The sequence below is a fragment of the Glandiceps talaboti genome, chromosome 2, assembly GCF_964340395.1.
Source record: "Glandiceps talaboti chromosome 2, keGlaTala1.1, whole genome shotgun sequence".
NCBI classification, from domain to species: domain Eukaryota; kingdom Metazoa; phylum Hemichordata; class Enteropneusta; family Spengelidae; genus Glandiceps; species Glandiceps talaboti.
The window spans coordinates 27,310,124-27,323,287 of record NC_135550.1 but is presented as its reverse complement, the minus strand read 5'-3'; the positions used below and the strand labels follow the sequence as shown (position 1 = coordinate 27,323,287).

The following is a 13,164-nucleotide window of genomic DNA, read 5'->3' as shown; positions in this document are numbered from 1 at the left end:
ATAAAATTCATATGCATACACATTTTATTCATACTCAGTTTTCAGAATCAGAATGTTTGCCTCCAAATTAGCAATTATCCCAAAATTCATAGCCAGGGAAAGGATATACCATACACCATACATGCACTCACTATCATTTACCTAGGTTATATCATGTATATACATCAGTTGGATACTCTGGGCAATCATTTTGACTGTTTGATCTGTTCTTTTTTCATTTTTAAATTATATATATAGTTTGTGATTTTTTCCTCTAGATTTATCTCGCTTAGTTACTACCAGTTTGTCATGTTGGTAGTTGACTACTATGGCTCTTTTAAAAACATGATGTCTAAGCTGAACGATGCCAAGATCTCAGTCCTTTGTTGTCTTCCCAAAGTTAATGCAACTAGGTAAGTCTTGCTTCAGCTTGATTTGTAGACGTTGATACAAACCTTCCTTAAAATAGCTTCAGTTTTCCCAAAGATTGTTAAAACATAATATTTTGAATTTGTTTAATGATTATGATGTACAAGTAACTCGTCAAACTTACGGACACTTCTAAGTGTACCATATACACCATGACTACTTATTGCGGTCGGGTGCACACTGATTCGTGTACATTTTGTGGAATATTCAAATATCCAACATGACATGCAGCTAAAGAAGCAAGGGTACACATGCAACAAAGCTTACAATTACATTATATATATAACAATTACATTATATATAGCACTGTCTTGGCAGATTGATATTCACCGAGTTATATATATATATATATATATATATATATATATATATATATATATATATATATATATATATATATATATATATATATATACATACATACATATATATATATATATATATATACATACATACATACATATATATATATATATATATATATATATATATATATATATATATATATATATATATATATATATATATCAAAAGTGTTTTTAATAATTATCATAAAACTCTGTAACAACTATTAATACATGTAGAGATAATTTATGTATACTCAAAAAAGTATCATGTCTTGTACTTGGTTAAACAAATCCCAAGTAACCAGTAGTAACGTTACCGTTTTATAGTATGACATATATGAAAGCCGATTTCATACAAAACGATATTGCGGTTACAATACGAAGGAGTCAATCAAACACATGAGTCTTCGTTGTATTTTACAGGACCTGCGTTCGAACTTTGAATGTAATCATCGCACAGGTATGCTTCGTGATGCCCATCGGTTTGTTCATTTCATCAATAATGTGGATAACTGATACTTACAACAAGTTTCCCAAAGAGGTAAGATTTTTAAGGGTTTTTTTAATGAGTGGTGTTTTCACGGTCACCGTCGACTCGGAATTGAAAGCAAAAAACCTTGAATGTGCGCGCCAGTCACGGCTTGCAAGGTCAACAAGAAGTTAGGTGTAAATGTCTATATCGACAACTGTAAAATATGAAATGGCACGTATCACTAAATGTTTGAATTCACACTTTCACCAGTGTAACTGAATGTTGACAGTGGTACTTTCAGTTGGTCATACAGATTGTGATTTCGAACTGGGATTAACATTCAGGTGTGAAACCAGTTGTCTGTCAGAGATGTACAAATAAAAGTTTGTCCACAACAAGTGAATGGTCTCATCTAATTTTTACAGCTCCACTGATAGGATACCACTAATGTAAGAACCTGGGAATGAAACCCGTACCTTTAAAAAATCTAAATGTCTGATTTACTGTAACTTTTTGGATACGTATAGTAAAAGACATGTTTTACCTTTACTGACAGGTCCCTGACAATATAGTAATTGCTTCTATTTACTTGGTAACGATGGTCTCTGCTTTGCTATCCATCTGTGGACTGACAATGTTCGTCAAGGCATCACATCGATCCTTACTTGCAGAGTACCGTATAACCGAAAAGTTCGTGGTGACGATTTTAGGTCTGTTCGTATTTAACGCTCAGAACCTGATCCTAGGAGTGTTTTCAACCGTTGTGATCGTAAACTGTGATCTGAGAGCTGACAATAAATGTAAGTATAGCACTACTAGTAACGCCGACAAGAATGCAATTCTACAATCATGATTTTGATTATTCTGAAACGAGGTTGTCAACAAAATGCTCAGTTACAATCACCATGGTAACTTATACGTAAACTTTTCAAAAAAGTTTTACACATTGCCTATAAATTAAATGATTTTACACCGTAAAAATAATTGCACATTTTCAAGTTTACAAATGACATATAGTCAGGCATTTTGTGTACGCCTTTAATATTTATTCAATTACTTACTTTGTTGTTGTTTGTTGAAAAAAATGATGTTAAATCGATGCATCTGAGAGGGCAAGCTTTTTAAAAAAATAAACTTACTATATTTTCTCAACACCTCTCTCCTCCGATCCTCCTCGTATTTCCAAAAATAAGACAAGTGAGGTCAGAGGAGTATACTTTATAGTAGTGTTGACAAAATTAGATTCAGTAAGTTCACAGCAAGATATAGCAGACATTGAGTAAATCAACCTAATCGGCCACCATGGTGCAGTGAATCGATAATACAATACATCGTCCTTGCATAATCAACCTAGAAGAACAAAACTGAAACTCAGATATCTAGACCTTATACATATTTACAACATTTTTGTCATGTTGCACTCTGAAAACTTCTTTCTTCCATAAAATTGGTTACCCGATGGTACACAAATTTCCTCCTGAGGCCATTGGAAAGATTTATGAGTAACTGTGTCACTATCCCAAATATTCATATTGTAGATTATTTGCGGTTCTCCCTGTCCAAGTTCCTATCATCTCATGAGGATGCAGTCGCAGCTGATTATATACAAACCAAGGCAGTTACTCCATTCTTTTCCAGTAAGTGTTAATACTGCATGCACTCCTAACGATATCGGCAAACCGTTTGAAAGCCCGTCTCCTTCAATTTCTCTTAATCATTGGTGGCCATATGGATGGGAAATGGTGTTTATTTTTGGATTTTGAAAACAACTGCACATTTCTTTCAGTCTTTTTCAATTTATTGAGTTACAAGCACATGCACAGGGTATGACGGTTCAGATTATTTTTAAAGACAGTAAAAAGCTGTATTATTCAAAATTCAAACATCCATTTTTCATAGGGCCACTTTAATAACAAGCTACATAATTGATATGTCCAATACAGTATTGAGTTGTTCACTGAGACAAATTTTGGTGATAAAACCACAACCATTAATAATAGCCAGTTTCATATGACTTATCTTGTTTTTGATCTTTATGACTATTTAAAACAATTGACATCTACGTTTATATCTTGGCTGGCATCCAACCATGAAGACATATGCTATATTGGAACACAAAATTTATTTTATGTTTGTTTTATTTCATCTCATTATTTTCATTACGTTTAGCATTCGGACATCTGTTATTGATAGTTGAAATGTTCTGTATCTTCCTGTGGGCTCGATGTGTCTACCGTAAGAAGGAAAGCAACGTAGAATCTTTGCTACTGACTGATCTGATTGGTGAAGATGGAGACGGCAGTTCAAGTAATCTGACAGAGGGTGCCGGTGAAGTTGCACCTTATGGAAGTCTTGAAATGGCTAAAACTGAATAAGCCGTCATCTGAAATTATTATCATGACGTCATAACGAGTACCGATCTGTCATCGACGTCACCTGTATTGGTGCAAACTGTTTGTCTACTAATGTGATAGGGAAATTACTAGTTAAAAATTCCAAATATGCTCACGAGTGTGTGTGTGTGTGTGTGTGAGTTACATAATGTAGGAGTGTTCCAATGTTATAGGTACAGTTCTATATAATACATTTTGAAATATTCACATATACATATGAAGGTATTGTATTGTACACCTGAATTGATTTCGCCACATCAATGAACAACAAATTTGGAATTTGTAAACAAAAATATTTTGAAGTATTGGCTAAAACAGATTCATAATGTCACTCTGCATGGAAATTCATCTAAATTTGTAAATTGTGTTTTGATTTGTTTTATCATGCACTTTGTCTTATAAACTACGAATTAGAACTGCATCACATTCCACTTTTCGTTGTCAAATCTTAGACTACACTCAATTTCCAAATACAGTGAAACATGCTCTCTTTTTCTCTCTCAATACATGGGGACATGTAACAATGAAAAGTGGTTAACTGTAATAATACTAATGAGATATTTAATGAAGTGTGTGTATTTACTAGTTTTACCATTAAAGTGTATAGTGTAGTTGTTTCACTTAGTTAATAGCAGTGGTGATGGCCTCTATGTTAGGGATAACAAATGTATAGTCAATGTAATCAAAAGTCAAGAAAGTCTGAGTAACAAATTAGTTATACCATGCCACAGTATGGAGTGGTCAGGAATATCATGTAACAGTGTGCTGTGATTGGGAGAACCATGTCATGGTATGCTGTGGTTGGGAATGCCATGTCACAGTATTCTGTGATTGGAAGTACCATGTAACGGTATGCTGTGGTTGGGAGAACTATGTAACGGTATGCTGTGGTTGGGAGTACCATGTCACAGTATGCTGTGGTTGGGAGAACCATGTCACAGTATTCTGTGGTTGGGAGTACCATGTCAAAGTATGTTACAGTTGGTATACCAATCATTCAAGCAGATACTCTGTAATGTATAGCAGGACTGTCTTTATTTAATCAAAACTAAACTGAAGAATATAATAGTATCAACGTTGTACATTGATAAAGTATTGGTATTTTTATTGAAATGTATTTATGACTGCTCCTGAGCTGTAATTTTACATATTACAAATAAAGGTAAGGTATTTGGTAATTGACTTTGAACATTCACAGCCTTCTTCCTCTATTCTTCAGTTTGGCAGGACACCTAAGACATGATTTCAAACATTCCAAACAATAAAGTTTCACCAGCATGCTACAGTAAAGGTTGGCATTTTATCCACTACTACCAGACAGCTGTACAAGTTTACAAAGCAACCACTGCTGTTACAACATGCATGGCATTATGCATGTGTTGTACATATTTGTCTTGCTTGATCTCAAAATTTCACTGTATTATTTACTATTGACATCAGAAGTTCACAAACTACATGAGATACTCTGACAATTCCAGCACCTACAGAAATGTTGCTCCCTTTGTTTACTCCAAGACAGTGTCATCTTCTTTCACATCATTTCTGACAAACACGTAGAGCTGCTACTACAAAATACGTGTAGCATATAAAATCTATGAACTCTACTTTATTTACCAAGTGTTTTCAATCCTTTAAAAATGCAGAAGCATTACTATAATCACATGTCTCTGATTTGTAGAGATCCTCATTTTGGCTGATGTATACTCTCCAAGTCCTTCATAGACACAGTTGCTGAACCCCTCTTAGCTGGCTTTAGCTGTGGATAGAAATCAGGATTTAGTTAATGCAAAAACAGAAGTTCATCATGTACATGGCTGCCAATATACATATTTACACACACTTCCATAAAATTATGGACAATTTGTTGGGTTATATCGACTAAACTACACTATTCCTCTCCCCAACATATCAAATTTCGTAAACCTGCAGCAGCTGTAACTGGGATATCACTTTTCAATCAGACAACTGACAATACATTCACTTGAAAATGTTAAAATATGGCACTGTAAATGTCAATTAATCTTTTTAATTAGCGGCCCATTTCATCTATTATGATTTCAAAAATTGTTCTAGTTCCAGCTAGTGCAACTTTGAGAATTAGTAAATAAATGTTATGAGAAATCATTTTGACAGTCATCATTAGTTCAAGGTCAAGAACTGGCATGGACCATAACTTCATATTCTTCATATACATTACATATCTTTATAAAATGAATCCGGTTTTGAAAACTTATTGCATGTATTGAAACCACTACATTTAGAAAAAAAATCTGCTGATGCCTATGGTGTGAATTATGCTGGTATCAGAATCAAAACATTTCACTCTAGTAAAGCACTACTAACATACATAATCTTTTGTCTAAAAAAGTTATTTCTTTAAATACATCAGTAAACTCTCACCACTTCAAATGGTGCTTACTTAAATTTTGTACAAATACTATGATGAAAGTCAGAAAATAAAGATAAAAATTATTCACCTGTTTGTCATCTGGTTTCCAACCAATCAGATATAAGATTTGAAATGTTGCTGGAACTGATCCATCTTCATTTGCATACATCTCTTAAATAATAAAAAAACATAAATTTGACCTTTGGTCAAGAAGTACTCACTAATGAAATCTGATTTCTAAAATATACACAAACCAATACAATATCATATTATTTCACACATTTCATTTATCAGTATCTGACATGTTCATTATGCAGTTCTCATTTCTTCTTTTCATTTACAAGTATATATCTTGTGAGAGAAATAGAGATGCCTCATGACAAGTATACATTATTAGCTATGAATCATTACCAATCATTGTCTCCAAAAAAACATGTAAGCAAAATCTAATTATCAAAAAATTGCTTGTTTGTACAACTCTGTTTATATATGAATAATCCACAGATGACAAAAGAAACCAATTTCTTTCAATGTAACTAATATATTTCAAACTATGGCTACGTACTGTGGAACCAAGATGCACATAATAAACCAATAAAAAATGAAATTTGACTTTATGTATGTATAGTACACTGTACATGTATATCACAAACCTTTGTAAATAGAAGCAGCAGCCATCATTGTATCCCTGTGTAAAAGTAATTTTCTGGACCATGCTGCGTTGTTTTCAGCCATACCTTTTAAATCATGCATCACTTCAAACATGGATGGATAATTGACGGTCACCTCATCAATATCCTAAAGTATAGTAATGGTAATTTTACTGTTATTGGTGATAACAGATTTCCATAAATGTGGCTGACCCTCATAGGCTCAAAATAGAGAATGTGTAAGTGCCCAGATACATTGCAAATGACATGCATAACTGTATATAGATTTGGCACTAACATTATTACTATTTGCTTCTGGTATGATCATACATATCAATCCATACTTGCTACATAAAATGTACTGCAATAAAAGTTGTCGATTACCCCATCCTTGAAATAATTTTACCTTTTATGAGGAAGAGTCTTATTTCATTAAATCAAACTCACTACAATTACTTGGGTTCACTGCTAATTTTGTACATATGTTAACAGTCAACAAATATGACTGTCAAAACAAGTGACACCATTTACTCAAAACATATTGGTCTGCATATATAACAAAATTACGATATTAATCATATTCATTAGATTTGAATACAGCATGCTGATAGTAAAGTACTTGAAATCTGACTATTTGAAGAGTAGACAAAGAGTTGCCTTGCTGTGACGCTTACTTTAGTACGTGTTTTCACCTTCAGGTTCTTCATGACTCTGTTCAAATTTAAACAGTGTAATGTATTCTGAACTCCAATTATCACCAGGTGAGTGGTTGCATGAATTGGGATGTTTTGCTATTGGCAGTTGCACAAGTTACTAGTATATTGGTTGCTTTGAAACCATTCCCTATCCCTGGCAAGTGGAAAGCCGAGGGATGAAACTTACCTCTGTCAGTAAATTAAAAACAGTTCTGGTAGTGTGAAAACTGAAGGAGGAAACTTACCACTGTCAGTAAATTAAAACCAGCTCTTGTTAGAAGATTACCAACATCTCTTACATCAGTGAACGGTGAAATGTGTGGAGCAAAACCCTTTAAGAAGGAATGCAACATTTAAAGTGTAGGTTTCACATCTCAGCATGTTTAATAAGATTTGAGATTGTTGATGTTTGACAGCACCAGGCATATATTACAGATAAAAACACTTCAAGAAAATATTCACAGCTGGATTAATAGTCTTTGCCATTTAGTGTTACTTATTGTAATGTCTTTTAGAAGACTTATGCAAAACACATTACATGAATCCTTTCACAGCCAACAATTCCTCTTTAAAAAAATCAGTTTTCTGATTGAACTGTGTCTGTATCGTAACAAATCAATACATGCTTACTCTTTAATCATCTTGATAACTTTCTGTGACATAAATATGTAAATACATGAAATATCATAATCTAACCTAATAGCACATCAATATTGTGGGGACAGGTTTTTCAAAAGTCAAAATAAACAGTGTTACACCTTACCCCTTCTCTTTCTGTCTCTGCCAATTGTAGAGAACATCGTAATTCAAATAGTGTATCACCACCAAACATAGCACCTATAAATGGGGAATCTTTCTTCAAACATAAATTTATCTGAAAAGAAAAATTGTCATATGTCATATGAGTAAAAATAAAAAATTCTCTGGTTGTTCTTATTGTGGCCTTGCAGTTAGGAGATATCCTTGAAAATTTGAACAAAAATGAGAAAATACTCCAAGAAAAGTATGAATACATGTCAATATATGCAATACCTCACCACACTTTTCATTGGAAAATCTCTACCTACCAAGGCAGACCTTGCAGGCTTTCTTTGTAATGTCATTCAATACAAAATTGCCTTTGTTAGTCATTAAAGTATTTTCAAGTCTATCCTAGACCATTACCTGAAGTTTTGCTTAACTTGTTTCTCTGTATGTGGAAGAATGCTAACAATTTTGACAGCAAGGTGTTGCTGTTTGTTGTATTATGAATATCAAGAAAACAAACACACAATAGTTTTGTCTATACATGTATAAATCTGTCCATTTGATGGTAAAACATACCTGTCGTAATGCACCAGGAAGATCATTCACCCAATGTAAGCTGGAAATGCAAAAAGACTGAGTTGAAATTTGTTCGGGTCCAATTTCACCATTACATAAAGCCTGCCCTCTATGTCAGGCACTTGCATTCATTCTGTCATTTGTCATTGACATGGGCTTGATAGATTTACATTTTACCAACACAGCTATCATTTTAATTATTGTTGTAAAGCTACATGGATAAAGAAAGTGGTATGGTTTTTGACCTGCAAATACCATACTTGGTATAAATACAAACATGTGAAGGAAAAGGTAGCTAGTTGACATGGTAATCAAAGGATCACTGTATCTATGGTACCTATTAATAAACAAGAAAGGGCAAGTGGCTGCAATAACAGTAATATCAACTCTCTGGTCTGAGATATGATTTGTGAACTTTTCAGAGTCAAAGAAACACCTACCTTAGACTACTAACAACTAAATCCAAGGAATTTTCTTTGAAGGGTAAAAACTCTTCATCACACATCACCTTAAATGTCGGCACATCCTCACAACTGGAACATGTCTCCTAGAAAGAACAAATCACAAAGGCATGTAGAAGTTGCTGGTTTGGTGACATAACCACATCTTACACCAGCCACACAAAAAATTGATATCCACTACTAATAATGAACATTCTCAGGTACCAGTAAGCAAATAATTGTTATATTCCAGCTTACAGGAAAAACCCTATATACCCTAAATGAAAATTTCCAAGTTTTGAAAACAATGCATCTCAAAATCCATTTCCATGTAGTTGAAAGCAGCACTAGCCAACAGTGATAGGGTGGCTTTATAATGCAAACACTATAATATTAAATTGTAGATCATACATAAAACACATAATTCCTTACCAACATCTTCTCCGATATGTCACATTGATACAGTGAATCTACCATATCCTATTAAAAGGAAACAATAAACACTAGTATACATGTACTACCATGTACTGACAATAAACACTAGTATACATGTACTACCATGTACTGACAATAAACACTAGTATACATGTACTACCATGTACTGACAATAAACACTAGTATACATGTACTACCATGTACTGACAATAAACACTAGTATACATGTACTACCATGTACTGACAATAAACACTAGTATACATGTACTACCATGTACTGACAATAAACACTGGTATACATGTACTACCATGTACTGACAATAAACACTAGTATACATGTACTACCATGTACTGACAATAAACACTAGTATACATGTACTACCATGTACTGACAATAAACACTAGTATACATGTACTACCATGTACTGACAATAAACACTAGTATATATGTACTACCATGTACTGACAATAAACACTAGTATACATGTACTACCATGTACTGACAATAAACACTAGTATACATGTACTACCATGTACTGACAATAAACACTAGTATACATGTACTACCATGTACTGACAATAAACACTAGTATACATGTACTACCATGTACTGACAATAAACACTAGTATACATGTACTACCATGTACTGACAATAAACACTAGTATACATGTACTACCATGTACTGACAATAAACACTAGTATACATGTACTACCATGTACTGACAATAAACACTAGTATACATGTACTACCATGTACTGACAATAAACACTAGTATACATGTACTACCATGTACTGACAATAAACACTAGTATACATGTACTACCATGTACTGACAATAAACACTAGTATACATGTACTACCATGTACTGACAATAAACACTAGTATACATGTACTACCATGTACTGACAATAAACACTAGTATACATGTACTACCATGTACTGACAATAAACACTAGTATACATGTACTACCATGTACTGACAATAAACACTAGTATACATGTACTACCATGTACTGACAATAAACACTAGTATACATGTACTACCATGTACTGACAATAAACACTAGTATACATGTACTACCATGTACTGACAATAAACACTAGTATACATGTACTACCATGTACTGACAATAAACACTAGTATACATGTACTACCATGTAGATGATACATCTTTAATTTCTTTAAACAGTTTAGTTTTTATTTTGTAGTAAAAGTTGTGGCATTTCTGGATGAAGAGTAAGCATGACTAACTCGTTCATATATCCTTTGAAACAGTAATATATTCATCCACAATTATGTCTATGGTTAATGAACTAGTCATGTCGATATGTCTTTTACTGTGTAAATCATCTCAGGTGGTTGCACGGCATTACTAAACAGGCTAAGCTATACAGATGTAAGCTGTCCCAAATCAATAATGGTCTTCAGTCCTGTGAGTAAGTTGTTATTTCCAAAGACCTTCTCCTTCTCTGATTTAGTTAAAAAGGAGACTTATCAAAAAGCGATCAGCACTAGTAATTTTCTTTGCAAACTTTATACATGTAATCTCATTACCTAAGGTACAATATATGTATGTTTTTTATAAAAACCAATTGATTGGACATTCCTACAGAATAATTTAACAAATTAATAAACTTACATCACGCATGTATTTTGCTATATGACCTTTACCACAACCAAGGTCAAGCGCAATGGGAAATTTCCTGGAAATAAAGTGAAAAATGATTATCAATATGTCTACCTTACAATAGGCCTTTCAAAAATTTGCCATGGTGGTGCTCTACTTCCTGTCTGCTGCTTTCTTTGGTGACTGAACAATATGGAAAACATCCCTGATTTACACTTCTGCAGAAAACCAAGGGACAAACAGTACTGTGAGGTGATGATACATCCCATTTGAGCGAGGGCACTGTATTCTCAATTTTCTGTTTGCAGCCTGGAATGGCTTATTGCTAGAAGTGTCTACAGTGCAGGTTTGATTGTTGTTTAGATACACAATTATGTGAGTGTAACACCATCACTAACACCATCACTAGACATTCTATTAAACATATATATATATAAGTGTATATATATGCTTCAAAACAATGTTAAAACCCAAACTCAAAGTTTCCATGCACATGAGCAAAGTAGAGGTCCCTTGGAAATAAAATCAAACACAACAATGGGGAACCAAACTTATAGTCTATCATACCTAACCCTTTCATGTGGAACACATTGTAGAAATTGTTTCCATTAACAAACAGCAAAATGTCACTCAAAGCTACAATGCATCGATTATTGAAAAACATGTAGTGTACAATCAATTCTTTTTATTGTCACTGTAGATTTCTACATTGTAGGTAAGATGCCATTTTGTCTCTTTTCTTGAATCAGCACAAGTTGTTCATGAGTTAACAAGTTGTGTTGCTATTGCAAAGTTAATTACATTGAGCCTGATTTTTTATTTTACAATTACACGACTATGAAAACTAGTTTTCAGTCAGGAAAATATGAGTGACCCAGATTGTTTCCAAGAGTTTGCAGACAAAATTATAACCATGGCAACAAGGTATGGAAATCTATGCAAACTTCCTTCTCTTTAATCATGGTTGCCAAATCATGACAACAATATAGTTAGGACAGTAGTGGATTGACGATTATTAGAAGGAGTAAACCTACCTTGTAATGTCTCTCAGTCTATCACTTACTCGAAATGCAACCTTAAAGAAAATAGAAGACAATAAGATATATTGAACTGTCATAAGTGAATAAAACCTAGGAAAATGTTGATTTGCATTTATGCGATGCTCTTAACAAAGAGCAGTTAATTTGGCTTTTCCACCCACCTTTTATTAGTAAGCCGTAGGCGCATATATGAACAAAAATAAAGCCACAAGATATGCAAATGAAGTGCCAACTGATCATCTTCCAAGACTCCACTGAATCAGTGAATGCCATCTCTTAACAATTGTATCCTTCTCTTCATGTTTATTACCGGTAACTTTGATTTTACTTATAACTGTGTGTCATTAGTTAGACCATACCTCGTCTTTCAGATAGTCGTAAACATGGGCATCTTCCAAAACTGCAGCTCGGTTTCTCTGTAGTCGTTTTGCATTACGATCAAATATATTCATAATTGCTTCGCCTTTGGGATTACCAGGGTGCATCAAACGTACACATGACATTGCTATGTTAGTCCGTTGTAAAAGACCTTCTGATAACCTTCCACAACCACATTTATAATTAGATAAAACGTGTTGGCGAGAGAATCGAGAAGTAATGATTGGATAGCCGTTGTGTAACTCCCGGACTCGAGAGTAAATCCATCTACGCGATGTTGTGTGACGGAATACTTTTCCAAAATTTACTGCCATAGTCTTCTTGAACAGTTTACATCAAATGAGGCACTCGAGAAACATCTTAGATTCTTTAAACTTCTGTTATGTATTGGGAATCTACTACAGTACTCCTCACGATTTACAAGTTATCACATTTTATGGGCGCAGCCATCTTTGATAATACCCAGAATGCACTGCTATCCGTCGTTCGTAGGTATCGTTGTGGGCGCTCTTGTACAGTAACTTGCCAATGCTGAGAAACGCACTCGTATGTGTAATCAGCG

General features: G+C 33.8%; 2 protein-coding genes across 2 annotated transcripts; one reads left to right on the top strand and one right to left on the bottom strand.

The window, feature by feature from the left end:
- The first annotated feature begins 1,825 nt into the window (after positions 1–1,825).
- LOC144446193 (uncharacterized) lies at positions 1,826–3,602 on the top strand. The gene is made up of 3 exons (XM_078135950.1): positions 1,826–2,027; positions 2,766–2,864; positions 3,397–3,602. The coding sequence occupies exons 1-3, from the start codon at positions 1,826–1,828 to the stop codon at positions 3,600–3,602; spliced, it is 507 nt and encodes a 168-aa protein (XP_077992076.1).
- A 1,147-nt stretch (positions 3,603–4,749) lies between these two features.
- LOC144450295 (arginine-hydroxylase NDUFAF5, mitochondrial-like) lies at positions 4,750–13,036 on the bottom strand. Its single transcript, XM_078140896.1, has 11 exons — positions 12,584–13,036; positions 12,219–12,259; positions 11,197–11,260; positions 9,550–9,597; positions 9,118–9,224; positions 8,678–8,717; positions 8,118–8,228; positions 7,600–7,686; positions 6,663–6,807; positions 6,098–6,180; positions 4,750–5,376 (listed from the first exon to the last, which is right to left on the bottom strand). Exons 1-11 carry the CDS (start codon positions 12,914–12,916, stop codon positions 5,305–5,307), a joined length of 1,131 nt encoding a protein of 376 aa, XP_077997022.1. The 5' UTR covers positions 12,917–13,036; the 3' UTR covers positions 4,750–5,304.
- Between the last annotated feature and the right edge of the window lie 128 nt (positions 13,037–13,164).